The sequence below is a fragment of the Rhineura floridana genome, chromosome 6 (assembly GCF_030035675.1).
Source record: "Rhineura floridana isolate rRhiFlo1 chromosome 6, rRhiFlo1.hap2, whole genome shotgun sequence".
Classification (NCBI taxonomy): domain Eukaryota; kingdom Metazoa; phylum Chordata; class Lepidosauria; order Squamata; family Rhineuridae; genus Rhineura; species Rhineura floridana.
The window spans coordinates 94760546-94780667 of NC_084485.1; the positions used below are offsets into that span (position 1 = coordinate 94760546).

Below are 20122 nucleotides of genomic sequence, written 5' to 3' on the forward strand. Positions count from 1 at the left end.
AAAAAACTGAATGTAAATTGGAGTGGGGGAGAAGGAAAAGGGGGGGGGAAATGTACTGTACTTGTGTCCCCATTCCATTTATCATTCCAAGGGCCTGAGATAATGCCTGTCACACAAAACCTCCCAAAATAGAGCTCATTGCTGCAGAGAAGATTGCAGAGATGGAAGGTATGACTTTCAGGAGGCAGGGCCCTTTAGAATTGTTAAAATGTTCTCAGAATTATTGTTAAGTATAATCCTTGATCATACAAAATGAATCCTTTCTAGCTGGTTGTATAGCAGCCTAATATTAGTGACTGACAGTATTACCCTGGTTTAATGCCTTTGATTGCAGTTGTGCCCATTGATGACAGGGCATGTGTGTGAGGATGACAAACAGGTTTTTCTATATCGGCCTGTGCTGGTGGAGAGAACTGCTACTGATGGGGGAGGCTTTGTTGGGGCAGAGACTCACGCTTCACCCTGGTAGGCAAGAAACTACTGGTGGTGTTTCTCTCTGGGAGTGGCAAGTGGAAAATCCCCAAACAGGGTGTTTTGGGGTGCTGGCAGCTTTGGATATGTTGGATCGAAAGCCATGTGGATCTCTCAAGGGTCCAGTCTTTTTTGGGGGGGGAGACAGCTGTACCAGCCTGGCACTGGTGCAGTGAAAGTGAGCAACTCTTCCCCACCATAGATACACCTTCTACCCTTGCTGGCTTGCGTGGCAGGGCTTTGGATGTGGGTGTTGATCTGCCATTCCACTCTGCCCTCCTACTCCCAACTGGCAAGTTAGCTTTGTTTTGCCCATGGCTTGTGGCTCAGCCAAGCAGTTGGAATTTATGTCACACTTCATCTGCCTGAAACAGTTTCTGCAGTTTGAAAGTAGGCAGAATTGAGAGAATGACTTTGAAGTTGGAAACTGAAGGTTGTCTGGGTGGAGACTAGAATTGCCTGTGAGCATGCTTGCTTCCCATCTTCTCAACCTGTACATTTGTAAATAACTAGATTTATTACAAAAAGCACCAGAATAATCACATGGAACCTAATCTGTAAAAGTTGGTCTGTTTAATCTAGTATTATCGTCTTTGGCAACAGCTCTCTAAAGTTTCAGGTAGGGGGCTTTCCCAACCCAGCTACCTCTCCACAAGGCCTGTCCATGCAGCAATTAGTTAAAAAAACACCACACCATTGACATCCTTTGAAAATGCTTCTGTGTGGCAGTTGTATTTGAAAAAACCTCCCATTGGAATATTTTGAATTTAAAGTTTAAGTGGATATGCCATGGATTGAATTGTATGCAACATATATGCTCTGCCACTGAGCTGTGGGAGACACTGCCATGTCACCAGTGCTGAAGGAAGATTCAGCTGCCAGTCTAATTGGATTCTGTATGTGGAATGGGGAAGGTCGCCCGCTTGTCCGTCTCAGGCAGCAAAAAGTATTGGTCTGGTCCTGACATGGTGCTCTCCAGGTCTTGTTGGAGTACAACTCCCACCACCTCTGACAGTGCTGACTGGGGCTGATGGGAGCTGGGAGTCCAGCCACATCGAGAGGGCAACAGATGCGTCACTTCTACAATATGAACATGTGTGACATTAGAGGTTGCTGTTCGGTGATAGTTACACTCTCACGTGGGAGTTAAATGTTCTCTAGTTATAGTCAGTCCCTGTTAACCTTCTAGTTGCTGCACTTTCTTTTTCTTTTCTCTCCTTGCCTGCTTTATGGGAGGGATTTGCGAGAAAGAAGTATTGTAATTACCATCATCAGTGCAATTGTATAAAACCTCTCTCTGCAGCAGTTACTCTAGTCTGGTGTTCCCAGTTCCCGCCCTTCTCTAATCTCCAAGGCTGTTTTACGGAAATTCTCACCTTTGTCCGCTGGAGGACGCTGCTGTTAAACCAAAGTTTGCTGTGGGGACTGGCTCTACTGGCTAGGACCTGTACTTGCAAGTCTGCATTCTTTGGAAGCTGAGCTGCTTGCTCTGTGGTGTTCTCTGCTGCCCTTGAGAGTCGCTTGTTCACGTATACGCTGGCTGCCTTTTAAGTACATTTGGAACACATGAAGCTGCCTGTCACTAGCTGGTTTACAAGCCGAGGCTGCAGTAAGTGTGGGCGGTGAGCAAAGTGTGAAGAGTTGCTAGTGTACTTTGCAAGCTCGATCTCCTGTGCATGGTGGAGATTAGAACTGTGAGTGATGTCGGGGGGGGGGGTGTAATCTCGATGCTGGGCTGTCTTCCTGAGCTGCGCGATCCATTTCAATATTTGCCTCTTCCTCTTGGCTCCAATTATTTAATAGTTAGCCGTCGTTTACGGTGCAACCAGCAAGAGATTCAGAAAGGTCTTAAACTGTCAAAAATCAGTGGCAACTTTGGAAAACGTTGCTGCGTGCACGATTATTTTTGCTGAAGTGCATCAGCTTTTCTTTCTTTCGCAAGTTTGCTTCCAAGCGATACGCGTGGAGATGATAGGAGCGTTAGTAGAGCTTTTTAATCTGTGTTTTAAAAGCCCAGTGCGTTTTTTTTAAGAGTTTAATATAGCTGGGGCGAGTGAGAAGGAAAAATCCCATTTCCATCAAAGTAGGCTTGATGGATCTTGATTATTTCACTCTGGCGCTTGCGAATCGCGCTTCTTCGCCTCCCTGCTTCATTTCTGTGGTTGCTAATAGCGTTGGGTGGACACAGAAAGGAGAAATATTGGCAGGGGAAGATTGGCGTTATTACACTTGCATTTTCGGAGTAGAAGGGAGAGCCAAGGCTTTCATTTCTCTTGCTAATGTCCCTGGATTTTATTCAGTAAATAGTGCGATCCCCAAATCTGTTGGGTTGTTTGTAGAATATGGAGTGAAAACAGTTTAGACCCAATGGGTATAAATCCAAGTGCTCTGTTTGCTGATTCTTTCATTCCCGTGCTACATAACTTGTTCTGTTCACATCAAGTGGAGTTGTTCCGCAGAAGTTAATAAGGTTGTTGTAGGGTTGCCAGGCTCAGGGCCTGAGACTGATCCTGTATCTTTAGGAGAACAGAAAGTCAGCCAAGTGCAGGTGTTCTTGCAACACTCTAATGGGAAAAAGCGCAAGGTGGAATTCTCCCTTCCCCCTGCAGAACTTTTAAAGACACAGAAGACCTCTTGGTACCTCCAAAGGTCTTCTGTATCTTTAAAAGTTGTGCAGGGGGAAGGGAGAATTCCACCTTGTGCTTTTTCCCATTTCAGTGTTGCAAGAACACCTGCACTTGGCTGACTTTCTGTTCTCCTAAAGATACAGGATCAGTCTCAGGCCCTGAGCCTGGCAACCCTAGTTGGGGGGATCCAATACTAGTTTTACTCAGAGTAGCCCCATTGAAATTAAAATACATGACTAACTTAGGTTCATGAATTCCAATAGGTCTACTGTGAGCAGGAGGACTTAGTTGAATACAACCCAGTGATTTTATATCTTCTACATCCAGACATTTTATGTTAAGAATAGCCCACACAGTAAGCTAAAATCATCTGACAGAACTGTAAGTACTAGAACACTGGGTTGGGATTGAGAATAGTATGCAGGTAACTCAATATTTTCAATTTGCGTAAATGATGTATCCTCAGTAGTGGACAAAGTGGGATTCACCACTGCTCTGTGTTCATAAGCCACCTGCAGTTCTGTTTGTTAAGGCACTTAATTGTGAGACAGAGGAACATGTGGATTGACTTTTAATTGAATTCTGACAAATCTGACTGATTTGATGTAATAAGTTTGTTTTGACCTACCCTGTGCCCGTTTTAAGGCAAAGGGTGGGATAGGAATTCACAAAATAAATATATGTGCTAATGCTTCATTTTTCCTCTAGGGCAGGATTATCAGGTGCCTTGCATAGAATATCTGAAAAAACCTACATAATAATGATCCTTTACCTATTTATAGAAGCAATGCACTAGGAAGGGCCATAGCTCAGTGGTAGAACATCTGCTTTGCATGCAGAAGGTTCCAGGTGCAATTCCTGGCATATTGAGGTAGGTTTGGAGAAGACTGTGAAGCTATGAAGAGGTGCTGCCAGTCAGTGTTGACCATCCTGAGCTATATAGACCAGTGGTCTGTTTTTTTTTTATAAAGCAGCTTCCTGTGTTTTACACAATATGTTGATGCCACCTTGGTTTCCACCTTCATCCCTCCACCCCCCAAAAGCAAAGTTCTTTTCTTAAGGTTCAGAAAATCATGTGTGGGTGTGTTTTTGGCTGTGCATTACTTAGAATGAGTGGGTGACAATTAAAACCCATCCAAAGTGTCTCCACAGGAGGAATGGCATTTGAAGTAATTATTAGCCAAGCCCTTTAAAGGAAGGCAACTGATGAAAACTGATAACTAATCATGATTATGGAAATCTGCGTGCAGACCATATTTAGAGGCTCCTAATATGTTCTGGGGCACCCTGCCCGTGAAAACTCTAAATTTACCTCCATTCAGAATTTGTGGTAGGAGGGAAGGCTTAGGAGGAGTATAAATTAGTGCCTGGTGGCAGAAATGTTTTCATTTATCAGTTGCATAAAGGATTATGTATTTGAATGCTGATTTAGCAGCTACCAAGCACCTTAAAATCTAGGTAATGATAGGCAGTTGGATACAAGCTAAATTATATCCTAATTGTAAATATGATCATCTCTGAACTATATAGAGCCTTCCATGCAATAGGGTGTTGCAGTAAGGGTGTAGGGGATTGCAGCCTGAGTAACATATCACAGATTCATTTATAGCAGTGTCTCCTAAAACAAAGAAATCTTACCCAATATTATAAATACCTTGCATGGCACAGTGGATAGATAGTTAGATAGTTAGATTTGTAGTGGGGGAAATGTGTTTGAATCCCTGCTCATGCACTTAGTTTCTGGGGTTGTCATCGGCCAGACTAAAATTATAAAATAGGATACCCCCATGTAAGCTTCTCTGAGTTCCTGAAAGGAAGAGTGGGCTACAAATGTAGTCAACATTTTAAAAATGTATTTTGGGAGCAGATTTGTGTTGGAAGTTTTTTCTTGAGATTCCCTTCACCTATTTCTTTATAGTACATTCCTATGCATATATTCTCAAAAATAATCCATTTAATTCAGTGGGAATTACTCCCACATCAGTGAGTATAAGGTTACAGCCTAACAGCACAATCCTACCAATGTCTATTCAGAAGTCAGTCCTACTGAATTCAGTGGGGCTTAGTCCTAGGTAGATGAGGTTAGAATTGTTGCTGTCAACACAGCAGTGGAACATCTGTGGTCTTCCAGGTCATCCCTGCTATTAATTCCTGCCTTTTCCTTTTGGACTTTTGCTTTTCAAAGATGTCTTTCTTTTATTCACATTTTCAATATTCTTCCTTTCCATGTCTTTTCACACCTTTAACCCTTCTCAGCATGTATTTTTATTTTTGTAAATTTATAGCCTGCCTTTCCATCTGCTGATGCTCAAGACAGCTAATAATATATTTCAAAATCAATATCAATAAAATGAGATGAAATACAGTAAGAAATAAATAAATGCAGATCTCCATCATAGTAAAAAAACAGCTGAGACAAGACCCTAAAGGCACAGTTCCGAACACTTTTAACTTGGGGACTAAGCACTGAATGTAGTCGGATTTACTTCTGAAATAAATGTGTGTAGGATTGTGCAGTTTAATTTTGAAATTTTGATCTTGCAACCATTGTGTGTGTGTGTGTGTGTGGGGATTGACTACTTCTCTTACCTCCCCTCCCCAACTCCCTCCTTTTCTTGCAGCGTGGGCTCAGGACGCTGGAAATGTCACGTGGAGAGAGGACTTTTTTTCTTTCAAAACTGTCAATCTCTTCTATTTTGTTAGTGATAAAAATTGTGTTACGTTGTTAACCTCCCCCACAAAAATCATCCTAGAAGGCTGTAACTGGAATGTTCACTGCATTGCTTTAAATGCAAAATATAAAATGGCAAGCAGGTCTTAAGATGAATTGTAGAAAAATTGTTTATTTCCAGCTTCTTATACTTGGCTTATGTTATCACCAGTCCTGCTGTCCTCAAGGACAGATTCCTCCCATTCGCTTGACTCATGACCAGGCCTTTGTGTGGTTGCTCAGACAGTTTGTCCATCTAGCCTTGCGCTGTCCACTTTGATTGGCAAAAGCGCTCCCACATCTCAGGTAGATGTCTTTACTGCTACCTGAGCAACCAAACAAAGGATAGAACTTGGGACCTTCTGCATGAAAAGTGTTACCACTGAGCTACTGTTTCACCTAACACTTTCTAGTCTGCCATTTAGGAACAGCTGCAGTATTCAGGAATGGCATTTGTTATAACCATTTTTATTCTTCTGCATTTCTATAGTACATTTCAAAGGTTCAGAGACTTGTGCTCATTGGCTACTAGTCATGATGACTATATGCTGTCTCCAGGATCAGAGGCAATACGCCTCTGAAAATCAGTTGCTGGGGAATAACAATGGAAGGAGGGATATTGCCCTCATGTCTTTCTTCTTGGCTTCCCAGAGGCATCCGGCTGGCCACAGTTCAAGATGTTGGACTAGATAGGCCTTTGGCCTGATGATCCAGCAGCGTTCTTCATAGGACTTCATATATCATGTGAGTAGCATTAAGCATGACAATTACACGTTTGTGGCTCCCTTGGAAAGGAGAAGGAGGGCCATGGGAGAGGCTGAGACAGGAAGACCTCTAACTCTGTAGGCTGTGGGGAAAATTATATCATAAAGCATGCGTGTCTGGTAGGGTTGCCAGGTCAGAAGCATCCCAAACCCTGAGATTTCAGGGGTGGGGCCTAGTGATATCATGTGGCGGGCCCTGGAGTCAGCTGTATCCCATGGGGGGGATGAGGAGGAACGTCCTCCTCACACACACCCCGGGATGGGATGCGATGCAGCCAGTTCTGAAGCCATGGAGGGGGCACATCAGCAGCCTAAATTTCCCTGGGGAAGGGAGATTTGAGCCCGTTGTCACGTTCCTCCCTCCAGCCTTGGAAGTGGCTGCATTCGATTGGGGGGGGGTGAGGAGGAAGTTCTTCCTCCCCCCCCACATCAAAAGCAGCTGGCTCCAAAGCCAGGGGATGCATCAGTGGGCCTAAATCTCCCCAGGGAATGGAGATTTGGGTCCATTGTCATGGTCCCCCGACCGACCAGAAACTGGAGATTGGGGTGCCTCACCTGGAGGCCTGGGGAGGACCCAAAAAACCTGGAGTCTCCAGGTGAAACATTTCCGTTATTATTCCATTCTATTCTATGATTTTCCATTCTCTGGACAAGGCGTGAGGATGCTTTTTGCAGCCGGAGGGCTACATGCCCTCCTGGGCAACTTTCTAAGGGCCACATACCAGTGATGGGTGGGGTAACATATGTAGTTTTTCCCTTTGTATGGTAGGTTGGTTTCTAAGCACACTCCTATCTAACTTTCATCCAAACAAAGGAGGCATTTCAGAGTGCAAGTACACACTCTAGCCTGGCAAAAACACAAAGCAGGGCCGGTGAGAGTTCTGAGGGCCAGGCAGAGTGGCCTGGAGACATTTGACCTCTGGACCTGTGGTTCCCTTCTCCTGGTCTAGACCAGAGCTTGGAAAAGTTACTTTTTTGAACTACAACTCCCATCAGCCCAATCCAGTGGCCATGCTGGCTGGGGCTGATGGGAGTTGTAGTTCAAAAAAAGTAACTTTTCCAAGTTCTGGCTAAGCCCTGGTTTGCATGGTGGAGCAGTAATGTGTCTTTCTCCTTCAAATCTGCAGATGATATAATGTATGATCTGTTTTAATCCTCTTTATTTGGTGCACAGCAGACTGAAGGGGAAGCAGGGACTGGAGCACTTTAGTTAATAAAATGGTTGAGTTGCATCCCTTGGCTTTGATCCTGGTGACCACAGATGTTCAGAGGCATTCTGTGAAGGGTCTGATATGCAAGGAGCCTGATCCTTTAATCCAATTATTGTAAGCAAACTGTCTCTGTGAGGTTAATTAATTGGCATTGTTAATACAGACAGGGTACCATGGTTTAAGCCCTTTTATAATCCTTCAAGTGGATTTAAGGAGGATTGACTCTCCAACATTTTGTAGGCTCAGCAGGTGAACATTCCTTTGACATTAGTGAGCTGTTGTAATAGGGTTCTTGGATCAAGCTACAGAGGTGGAACACATTTCAGCATCTTTCTACATTTGCAGCACATCTGTATATTTCATTCCAAGGATTGGATTGAGATCTATTGCCTATCTTCCAAAGAACATTTGAGTATCAGACAGTCTTACTGCCTTATTGTTTCTGCTATACCTTTTTTGGCTGTTCAGGCTTTATAAACAGCAGGAGCATTCAGGAAAATGTATTCAGGGCCCATGGTTGCCTGTCACCTCATACTCCTATTTCCCACAGAGCACATACTAATATAATTGTTGGTGCCACTGGAGACCACGACTTACACCTAGAAGGTGTATTTTCCAGTCCAGGGCCTTTGAGATCAGTTGAACAAAAGACTCTGCAACATGAAATGCATCAGGCTCAGCTATGCTGACCAGGCCAGGTTCAGAACGGAGATTCTTTGACAGTAATCCCTGATATTTCCTCCCAATTTCTCTCTACCATAAAATGTTACCATGGATAATCAAAGCTTTAGAGCAGAGGTGGGGAACCTATGACCCTCCAGATGTTGTTGCTGTTTCTCAGTCTAACCTACTTCACAGGGTTGTTGTGAGGATAAAATGGGGAGGAGAGAACCATGTACATTACTTTGAGCTTCTTGGAGGAAATGTGGGATATAAATGTAGCAAGTAAAATAAATTCCCTTCATCTCCACCCAGAATGGCCAAATGGTCGGGGATGATGGGAATTGTAGTCTAGCAACATTCAGAGGGCCACCAGTCCCCCTGCTTCAAAGAATCCAAAGGCCATGAGTGCAAAAATATTTGTAAACTTTAGCCAGATTAAAAGGAGAAAGAAAGACCAGAGCACACTGGTGAGAAGGAGGGTGGAGGTGACCTCTGAAGCAGCCCAGATGCCAATCCCTAGACCCAGGTTTTTTGGTACCTGTGATTGCTGTGATTTTGATTTTTGTACCCCTGCCAAAGGCTGTTCACCTGGCCATGACATATGAGACAGAATCGGCTCTGGAGTAACCCCATATTGATGTGACTCAAGGATCATTGGACTATGCTAGAGATGCATACCTAGGGCTGAAAGAGGCACTAGATTAATTAACTTCAAATTCATCCAGTCTGTCTGCAGTTTTAATAAATCTGATTTCATCACATCTCTTCATTAAATATGGATAAGATCACACAAGGTTTCTTTCACTGCCATATAATTCAGCTTTCAATTTAGCTCACCCAGCTCATGTGAAAAGTACAGTTTCAGTTGTCCTGAAGATGACAAATTAATCCACATTTTCTGGGTCTTTCTGCAAGTCTGCATCAGATCTTAGATTATGTATAGGAAATGAACATACAGCTATTCACTGTTGAAGATGATTAATCTCTCTCTTTCTCTCCCTGTTGTGTGTTGTAAGCCTTCAGACTGGGCTATGTTTTAAAAATAATTTTGTATACTGCCTAATTGCTGTAGGTATTTTATAATTTAAAAATAACATTGAAACAAAATCTTAAAGATCTCCTTCCCATTATTACAACTTTTACATCTTTGCAAATAATTGTTAAATAACTTAGTTCTTGAAATACTTTTTTCTCCCATTTCATTTTGCCCTTTCATTTCACTTGAAACCTTGTATATTATGATTAACATCTGATTCATACAAAGCATATTCATTGCATGGTTATCGACTCAGCCATGCAATTAGAATGTTCGTATTACACCACAGATCTATGGGTACATCTTGTGCAGCCTCCACTTCAAAATCTAGATAGTATTGCTGGCATCAATAATTATGGAATTTTGAAGACATTGGGGCTCTGGCTACCATATCACAGATATACTACAGATAGTCACTCTTTTGTGCAAATCTAGTGCACAAAAGTAGTGGACTTTAATTGATATACATATAATGGTTGTTATAATATTGCCCAATATGTTCTGCACACAAATAATGGACTGTGAGCAAGGACGTTATTTTATTTGTTAAAAGGATTTCTAACCCACACTTTATCAAGTAAAGAATCTCAGGGCCAGGTACGTTGAAATTATAAAACATATTCACAGATGAAGCAACGTCAGCAGAACAGATAAAGAGTTAGAACAGCAGACACAAACAAATTAAATACCAACCTAAGTAACAAAAGCCTGGATGAGCTCAGGGGTCATCTAGGATTAGAACCTGGTTGGCAATTTGACCTTCGATCCATTCCAGACCTGTTTTATTAAGCATTCATTCTGATTTGTTTGCAAGGAAGTTACATGATGTTTTGCATCAAGCAGTTGTTATCCCACATTTTCTAGTGCATTTCCCTGTCTCTTCCCTTGTCACAAAAAGTCTGATTTTAGGGAGAATGGGTTTATTGCACAAGAGCACCAAATCAGCCTTAGTTGTGCAACGTGAATTTGCTGTTACATGATCAAATCACAATATGCCTCTGAATGCCAGTTGCTGGGAATTACAAGTGGGGAGAGTGCTACAGTGCTCGGGTCCTGCTTTTGGGCTTCCCATGGCATCTGGTTGGCTACCGTGAGAACAGGATGCTGGACTAGATGGACCATCATTACAATAGTTTGGAAGCACCTTGTTAGATGTGGGCTTTGTTCACACAGAATACTAAATAATGGTTTGTTCAGCAAAAGGAACACCTGCAACACGCTCAGTGAAAATTGTGACAAAAACTGCTAGTTGCACTTGTTAACTGACTACTAAATTGCTCCTTGTGTCTTGAGAGGACAGGTTTCCCTAATCCCTCAACAGCTGAAGCTGCCAACTGACTTTAAAAAAACCAAACCCACATCATCACGGCCTGCTTCTGTCATTAATAGCAGCTAGATCTGAATTAGGTGAAGCTTTTTATGTGTGGAAATGTGCATTATCACCTGTTCACGTTTACAGTTCAAGATTCTGTTCAAGCGGGGAAGGAGAACTTGTAGCCCAGCAGATGTTGCTGGACCACAACTCCGGTCATCCTTGACGGTTGGTCATGCTGGTTCAGGCTGATGGGAGTTTGGAGTCCAACAACATTGATTGGGCCACAGGTTCCCCATCCATCTGTCAAAAGCTTGGGATAGGGCTGGTCAGAAAGTTCACAAGTCTGATTTATGTTGTCTCACAGAACTCCTTATTAGCTTTTGAGATCCGGGCTTACCTCCTATGTATAACCTCCTTCCTTTCATTTGCATATGCCAGCTCTGGGTCTGAGTTTTTAGTCACACAAGCAGTCAGGAACTGGCTTTTATATATGTATGATAACAAAAAGTATGCAGCAATATTTATAATGTAACTGGAAGTTAACACAGATGCAAGAGTATATAATTTCTTTTATTGGTGTGTCAAATTCATTCTTTCTTCCAGAGTTCCCTAGGATACAAACCTAGACATTAAAGCCTCACATTAATTGCTACGGCAAGGTAATTTTTTTGTGTTGAACTTTTCATTTGAGTGCAGTGTGATGCGTCCTTCCCTGGCTCTCCCTGTCAGGTTCCTACCTGCTCGTGGTTACTGCCTGTCTCTAGGCACCACCAGGGACTCCACCAGTCCGGACCGCACTCTCTTATGGTTTACCTATCCGCTCTAGCACAGATCTCAACAGATCCTCCTGCTAGGCAACCACCAGTAGCGTCCCAATACTAGTATTCCCAGAGACTCTGAATACTGGTATTGTTATTCTCTTCACCGCTGCCACCATTTGTTACAGTTCCCCTTCAGCCTTGGTCATTATCTTACCCTCCCTTCTGGTCTGTGAAACCCCAGCCAAGGATCAGGCCTTTGGTAAACCAAATTAAGTATTTATTACAGATAACAAAGCTAACAAGATTAACAAGATTTCTTCTTAAGGCACATAAGCATATGGTTTTACTCAATACTAATCCGAACTCCACCTCCCTCCTTCTCCACTCTCTCCTGGCAAACAACTCTCTCAAACCCCACCAAGCAATCCACTCTTTCTCTTCTCCCCCCCCGATTCCACTCTCACTCTTCCTTTTATACGTTCAGCCATTTTAAACACTCAGCCAATCATCTCGCATTCTACTGCCCATTCACTCCCCCTCCTCTTTCACTCCACTTACCATGTATCTTCTAAAACAACAACACTTACCATATATACATTAATATAGGAACATCACATGCAGCCTCAAATACTTGTATTTATCATGTTAGGGAGAATGTTAGTTTTCAGTGTGGCCCACAGCTATGGTAAATACCATATCTCATGTATGGGCACCTTTGAATGAAAGGTTCACCTCACAAAATGTACTTGTGGTGATTATATCATTTCAAAAATTACTGTAATTATCTGGTCTTGTTTGAGAAAAAATTTAAGAGCTGAGATTTCTCAGAATACATTTTTTTGGAGTAAATTTCTGGGACGTTTCTCCTCCCCACCAAACGGCCACTTTGCAGAATTTTCTGTCAATATGAATATTTTCCTATCCTTTTTGGGTGGTGGCTGCCATTTTCCCTCCTAAATGACCTGGGATGTTGCTAGGTCTGTGGCACTGTCAAGGATGCAAAACGATGGCCAAACAGCCGATACAGTTGTTGATACTGGTGCCACTTGACGTGGAAGCAGCCAGGGGAGGAAGGAACACAGGAAAAAAGAAAGTAATCATGAAGCCCGTTAAGGAATAGTCTTTATTCAACCCACCTAACCCTGTGTCTTCATCTAACTTAGATGAGAAGGCTGGATTTTTGTTGCATGTAACAGATTTATAAAACCATTCTAGTGGTCTCAAACACAAAGTTGTAAGTAACTTATTTTTTCAAAGTTGTTCTAGGATCAAATGTGGCCTTCAGGTGCTTATAAATGTGGTCAAAAATGTCATTTGACCCTTCTTGCCATTAAGAAGATTGCATGGATATTTTAAAAACCACACAATGAATCTTGATTGACTGTCTTTGAATTCATGGTTTGTGTTTTTGTTTTCATCCTTTTCACACTGTTTTTATCTGTTCATGCTTTCTTCTCCTCCCCCCAGCATGAGTCACGACATGAGACCTATTTCCTGATAAAAACATTTGATGACCTGTATAGGCTTCTGCCTTTAAAATGGCAACTATTTATTTGCGTCATGGAGTAACCATCACTGGAGCTATCCTATTGGTGACAGGGACACTATGTTTTGCTTGGTGGAGTGATGGCGAGATGGGGGCCACCACATCTAGCAGTGAACGAAAGATCATGCTGCATGGAGAAGCCGGACCAGTGACAAGCTCTTCCTCATCTAATGCAGTGCTGAGGTCCATTAGCTTCTTCTGCTGTGGAATTGGTGGAGTCCTTCTCCTTTTTGGCCTTCTGTGGTCAGCCAATGCTGGAATAGTTTCTCGTCACTATCAGTACCATTTTTCCAGAGACCTTCATTACTCCACCGTTGAGCCTCTTGAAAAACAGACCTGCAGGTTGGCAAGATCTTTGCAACAATATTTGATGGGGATAGATTGATGCTTAACCTAAAAGTAAGGGTGGTATTCAACAAAATAATTGCGCTAGCGCAATGGGACATTCCTCCCCCTCATCGCTTCACACGTGCCCTGCGCTGACACCAGATCTGATTTAGAGAGTTGGGGGAACCTCCAGAACAGATTTAGGGGATATGTGGTGGCAGGAGAAGGGGAGAATGTTTCATTGTGCAAGGAGAAATCCTCACATGGCTGGAACTAGTGGTTTACAGCTATGCTGAATGCAGCCCTATGATACAAAGTCTATGTTACAATGATAAAATACTGCATTATGATATCACATTTCTATTTGCTTTTGATCTTCAGCATAGTATCATCCCTGACTAGCCCTGTTTCAAGGTGAACTCTGTGATTTCAGTATATTGTTGCTTCCCACCCATAAACACTTTTCCCCTTGACAAAAAGGAAGTGAGATGATCAAAGGTTATGTGAAAGTTTTACCTGTATACAAGCCATGTTTGCTTACCAAAGCCAACGGAAAAAGTAATAGCTGTAGCCTACAGATGATCAATGGCCCATGAAATGCATATTAACCAGTGGAAATATGGTCAACTTTGATACTGGGTATACTCTAAATATTGTGAAATCACTGCACACAGATGTCTATATTGTACAGATACTAGTAAACTGCCAAAGACATCTGCTGCGAGGACAAATTCTTACGTAGCTTTCACACATCACTTAAAAATTTTTGTGTGTGCTATTTATTTATTTATTAACTTTATATCCTGCCTTTCCCAGAAGGAGCCCAGGACAGCAAACAAAAACACTTAAAAACATCTTAAAAACAAAAGACTTTAAAACATGTTAAAACATCTTAAAAATATCTTTAAAAAAAAAAACTAAAAACTTTCACATTTCCTGCTGCTGGGGTTTTATATAATTATTATAATTATACAGTCATGAGAGTGGCTGTATGCTATAGTCAGCATGGATTTTTCTCATTCGGCAATGTTAAATTGAAAATACCTCCCCATGCCATTCTGATGCTTCCCATAAGCTCATTTCAAAACAAAACCTTACAAAACTTATAGTCCTGAACTCAGAAACGCTTGGTTAACAACCCTCTAAATTTTCATGGTGATACACAAAATGGAGAGAATCGAGAGTTCAAAGTGGAGAGAGAGAGAGAGAGAGAGAGAGAGAACACCCCTTTTGGACTTTTTTCTGTCAGTTCTCATAATCTGTTGAAATTCATTAAAAATTAGCCATGTTCACAGAGTACCTGTAATACTCTTACTGACCTTGCCCCATTCTCTGACCTTCATCTTCTGCAGTTTAAAGGTTAAAAAAATGCCTGGCTGATTTTTAATTTAAGAAATTTTGGCTGGAACTGAATGATAAAGTCAGGCATGATCAGTAAGAACCAACTGTCAGTGTTCTAAAAGCCAGACTCCCAGCTGCTTGGCTTGCCTAATCAGAGGGCCACACCCACACCAGACTTTGATTTCACGTGAGACAGTCCTGGCTTCCCCCAGACAATCCTGGGAAGTGTAGTTTGTGAAGGGTACTGAGAGAAGACTCCTATTTCCCTGACAGAGCTCTAGTGGCCAGAGTGGTTTAACAGTCAGCTGCTCTGATTGAAGCTGTATGAGTAGAACAGGGTGTCTCCTAGCAACTCTCAGCACTGTTCACTAACTACACTTCCCAGGATTCTTTGGGAGAAACCATGACTGTCTAAAATGAAATAAAGATCTGGTGTGGATGTGGCCAGGGAAGCTTTGGTTTAAATTCAGATGGGAGGCTACATGTGCCTGCTGTAGAATAAAAAGGTGGGGAAACCCCTGAAAAAGAATGATACTGTTCACAGTGTTTTCCTTTTGGAAAGGAAAGGGGCTTCTCCTCTGCCCAGTGCCCGCCCACCCAATCTCCTTCACCCCTCTCACAGGTCAGTTTCACCTATTCTAAGCATGATTGCACTGGAGTAAATCCCACTGAACTCAAAAAGCATGGAAATGATCCAACCTGCCCTCCCCTCCTCCTCCATCGTCTCCCCTCCCTCTTGCCCCTTGCCCCTCCTCTTCTTCCCTCCTCTTCCCTCCCTCTTTCCCCTTGCCCCTCCTCTTCTTCCCTCCTCTCCCCTCCCTCTTGCCCCTTTCCCCTCCCCTTCTTCCCTCCTCTCCCCTTCCTCTTGCCCCTTCCCCTCCTTCCCCCTCCCCTTCCATCCTCTCCCATGGTCAGTTTTACCTATCCTAGGACTATGACCTGGGGGACCAGGGTTCAAATCCCCACACAGCCATGAAGCTTACTGGGTGACCTTGGGCCAGTCACTGCCTCTCAGCCTCAGAGGAAGGCAATGGTAAACCACATCTGAATTCCGCTTACCATGAAAAACCTATTCATAGGGTTGCCATAAGTCGGAAACAACTTGAAGGTATCCATTTCATTTTCAAGCATGATTGCACGGGAGTAAATCCCATTGAACTCTAAAAGTATGCAAATTATCAAATCCTCCCATCACCTCCCTTTTGCCCCTCTCCCTTCCCTTCCTTCACCCCTCCCCTCTCCCCTTCCAATCCCCTCCTTATCCCTCCCACTCCTTCTGCTCCCCTCTCCCCCTTCTTCATTCCCTCTACTCTCCCCTTCCCCTCCTCCTCCCCCATGGTCAGTTTTACCTATCCTAGCCATGATTGCACAGGAGTAAATCCCATTGAACTCAATAAGCATGCAAATGATCAGACCTGCCTTTCTCCTCTTCTTTTCCTTCCTCCTCCCTTCTTCCTCTCCTCCCCTCTTCTTTCTTCTCCTCTGCCCACTCCAGGCTTCCCTCCCCATGGTCAGTTTTACCTATCCTAAGCATGATTGCATGGGAGTAAATCCTACTGAACTCAATAAACATGCAAATGATCAGACCTGCCCTCCCCCTCCTGCCTGCTCCCATCCCCTGTGGTCAGTTTCACCTATCCTAAACATGATTGCAGGGGAGTAAATCCTATTGAACTCAATAAACATGCAAATGATCAGACCTGCCCTCCTCCTCCCCCTTCTGCTTGCTCCCCTCCCCCTCCCCTGTGGTCAGTTTCACCTATCCTAAACATGATTGCAGGGGAGTAAATCCTACTGAATTCAATAAGCATGCAAATGATCAATTCATTCTCAGCAAACTTGCACAAGATCCCATTTCTTACCTCCTGGACTAAAAAGCAGGGAAATTCACTAATAGGCAAAAAACCTTGTGGTTTAAGAATATACCTATAGCCAACAGTTATTTCTATCAAACTTTATAAAGCAGGGAAATTGGGGAGCGGGAGACCTGGCCTCCTCTCTGCGATATTGTACTGCCCTACAAATTTGTCAAAATGCAAACCCAATTTGGGTGGTCTTTCACAGTCCAATCCACTTCCTGTGTAGCTTGGAAGAATTTGGTAACATGCCTTTGAGCATATGGTGAGTGGTGGCAACACCTGCATTCAGTCCAAATAACAGAAACAGTGTTGTACTGTTGTTGATTTACTCTGCAATTTTAGTGAAGTTTCCTATAGTAAATCACTCTCTTTTGCTTCTGTTTCTGTGAATATGTGAAGTACAGCAACAAAAAAAGCTGCAAAAACAATTGTGGAATAATGGAGCTTACTTTTATGCAGAATAGTTTCCAATGGACATGAGGAGTGTCTCAGTTTGCACAAGTTAAGACAGTGGGAGGTAAACTACATTCTAGCAAAATTCTAGGTGTGCTCTATGTTTTTAATTGACCGTGGCCACCTTTCCTTTAGTGGAGTAGTTTAAGCATAGCAGGCTGAAAACATGCATCTTTGTTTTTTGTTTTTTGCAACAACTAGAGTCATTCCTGAAGTAGCAACATATTGTAATCCGTCTGATTTTACATCAAACTGCAGTTTCAGATTCAACTGTTAATGCTCCCCAAACAAAAATAGAGTATAATGTTCAGTTTGAAAGACAAAAGGCTGTCTTCACCATCATATGACATTGACCAATAAAAAGGCTTTTGAAATTAATAAAAATAAATTTGACACAAATTTCTAGAATGAATAATGAGAGAAATATAATTTTCTAGGTTAGATTCTCTGTAGAAACAGTAGTAACAGAAAAGAAGCAAAGTAAAAAGAACACCAACAAACATACAAAAATGTAATTCCCCATCTTTGGAGATGGCAGGTGTTGCCACCACTCACCATATGCTCAGAGGCACGTTACCAAATTATTTCAAGCTACACAGGAAGTGGATTGGACTGTGAAAGACCCACCCAAATTGTATTTGCATTTTGACAAATTTGTAGGGCAGTCCAACATCTCAGAGAAGAGGCCAGGTCTCCTACTCCCCTGATGCATTCACTATAGCTGCCCAATTTCTCTGCTTTTTAAAGTTTGATAGAAATATCTGTTGGCTATAGGTACATTCTTTAAACTGCAAAGTTTTTTGCCTATTAGTGAATATACCCACAGTGGATAGAAGGAACATTTGACTTACAATAGTTCTCTTCTGTTTTCTCGCTTCCTATTTATGTGGATGCATAAATAATGTACAAGAGACCTGCAGTGCAATCCTGTACATACATACTCAGAAGAAAACTTCAATAAGTTCCATGCAACTTACTCCCAAGTAAGTGTGCATAGGATTGCATTTTCAGAGATGCTTTCAAACATCACATGTGAAATTGTCCTCAGTGAACACCTGAAAGGACTGATGGGTTTTTGTTTTGCGTCCCTTATAGCTTGCAGCTATGGAATGGAAAGAAATTATTCTGCTAAAATTATCAATCTTGCCTGTGCATGTCTTTGCCAACCTTATTTTAAAATTGAATCCCTCTTTTTAGTTGGTGGTGTTGATGATGATGATAGATTCATTGACTTTTATTTTGCCTTTGTTTGATTCAGCACTTGGGAGGCTAGCACCGTTCCCACCTATGAAGAAGCTTTGAATTGTCAGCCTGCTGAAAGTGCCCCAGACTACATAGAGTCCAACAGTTTGAAGGAAAACAGGCCCCCCTTGTATCAAGTGGTGGATGAAAACAACACATGGCATGGTGGCCGTAGACGCAGTTCCTCTGATAGCGTTTTGTTCCTGAATATTGTACCGATGCTAGAATCGGCATCGTGGGATGAAGCAAGCATTGTCTGTGACACTCCACCACCTAGTTATGAGAGTATTAACTTACATGATGGATGATCTAGGGATCTGGTTCATCGCTACTTGGGAATCTCTAGATTGTTGTTCAGCTGACACCTATATTTTTTGTAAATTGATTAATTGTGGTGAGGTGGAATGGAAAGGGGGTAAATAGCTATTAAAATATGAACAACTATATTGTCTTTTGTAGGGGTTGCTGCCAAATCACAGCCCAACAACAAAAAAATTTTTTTTAGTTGCCAAGGATGTTTGAATGACTAGGGTATTTTGGAGGTGCTAAATCCAAAAATGACATTAGTTTTGCCGAATTGGCTCTAGTTTTTGAGATAATGGATACCCCTCAAATGATGATTGTACCCCAATACGACCTGTAGCTGCTGACATATGCAGCAGGGTTTGGTCTGTCTTTTTACTCTTGAACATTGTTTTGCAAGTTTATCCATTGCATATAATATCATATTGATACTTCCTTTTTTTGAAGAGGAATATGAGTTCGTCATGAAGAGGCTGCCTAAACAATCCTAATGCATTCTGCTACATTTGTGGCGAATACACTCTGCAAAAACAAAGAAAAAACATCACTGACTTTGTAAAACAAGCATATCTTGCTTATTTTGGAGTGAAGCTTGGAGATCAAGATAAGTCTTGGGCTCCCCATAAGGTTTGCAAAACCTGTGTAGAGTGCCTACGACAGTGGAAAAATGGAGAAAGGAAATGTTTAAACTTTGGTGTGCCTAGGTGTGGAGAGAGCCGCAAAACCATCACGATGATTGTTATTTTTGTGTTGTGAATGTGAAAGGCTTCAATCGCTACAAGAAACATAAGTGGGAGTATCCTGATTTGGACTCAGCAAGGCCACCTGTGCCACACAGCGAAGACGTTCCCATACCAGTGTTTACCTCACTGCCTGACCTTCCATTGTCAGATGTTGAAGAAATGCTGGATGTGGAGTGTAGTACAGGTGGTAGCCCTGGAAGTGGATATGAAGAAAGCTTTTCAACACCTGAGCAGTTCTCCCAAAAAGAACTCAATGATCTGATACGAGACCTCAGTCTGTCAAAGCAAGCATCTGAACTTTTAGCATCCAGGCTAATGGAAAAGAACTGTCTACAGCCGGAAGCTAACATAACAGCTTATCGGACAAGAGAGGAGGGACTTCTTCCATACTTCAGCCAAGATGAAGAACTTGTATACTGCAATAACATTCCTGGACTACTTCTCCAAATGGGACTACCGGAATATCGACCAGAAGATTGGCAGCTTTTTATAGACAGCTCCACCAGAAGCTTGAAATGTGTTTTATTGCACAATGGTAACCGCTATGCATCTCTTCCAATTGCTCACTCAACAAAACTTAAAGAAGAATATGAAAATATCAAAACGGTCTTGCAGAAGCTCTGCTATCATGAGCACCAGTGGTGTATTTGTGTTGATCTAAAGATGGTGAACTTCTTGCTTGGGCAGCAAAATGGATACACGAAGTACCCTTGTTTCATCTGCTTGTGGGATAGTAGGGCAAAGCGAGAT

At 42.4% G+C, this 20122-nt stretch overlaps 1 protein-coding gene across 5 annotated transcripts; it reads left to right on the forward strand.

The window, feature by feature from the left end:
• The first annotated feature begins 1801 nt into the window (after positions 1-1801).
• TMEM61 (transmembrane protein 61) lies at positions 1802-18770 on the forward strand. 5 transcript variants are annotated; one of them, XM_061633144.1, is made up of 5 exons: positions 1802-2080; positions 6460-6552; positions 11401-11456; positions 13026-13446; positions 18343-18770. In XM_061633144.1, the coding sequence occupies exons 4-5, from the start codon at positions 13097-13099 to the stop codon at positions 18632-18634; spliced, it is 642 nt and encodes a 213-aa protein (XP_061489128.1). In that variant the 5' UTR covers positions 1802-2080; positions 6460-6552; positions 11401-11456; positions 13026-13096; the 3' UTR covers positions 18635-18770. The 5 variants fall into 5 exon arrangements, with proteins under 5 accessions (XP_061489128.1, XP_061489130.1, XP_061489126.1 ...); XM_061633146.1 differs by lacking the exon at positions 11401-11456 and having other exon boundaries at positions 1802-2093; XM_061633142.1 differs by lacking the exon at positions 11401-11456.
• The last annotated feature ends 1352 nt before the right edge of the window (positions 18771-20122 follow it).

Excerpts from the sequence above, each read along its gene's own strand:
- TMEM61 (XM_061633146.1), top strand. The coding sequence starts at position 13,097 with ATGGCAACTATTTATTTGCGTCATGGAGTAACCATCACTGGAGCTATC. Across the intron at positions 13,447-18,342 it reads CTTGAAAAACAGACCTGCAG|CACTTGGGAGGCTAGCACCG; the intron begins GTTGGCAAGATC and ends TGTTTGATTCAG.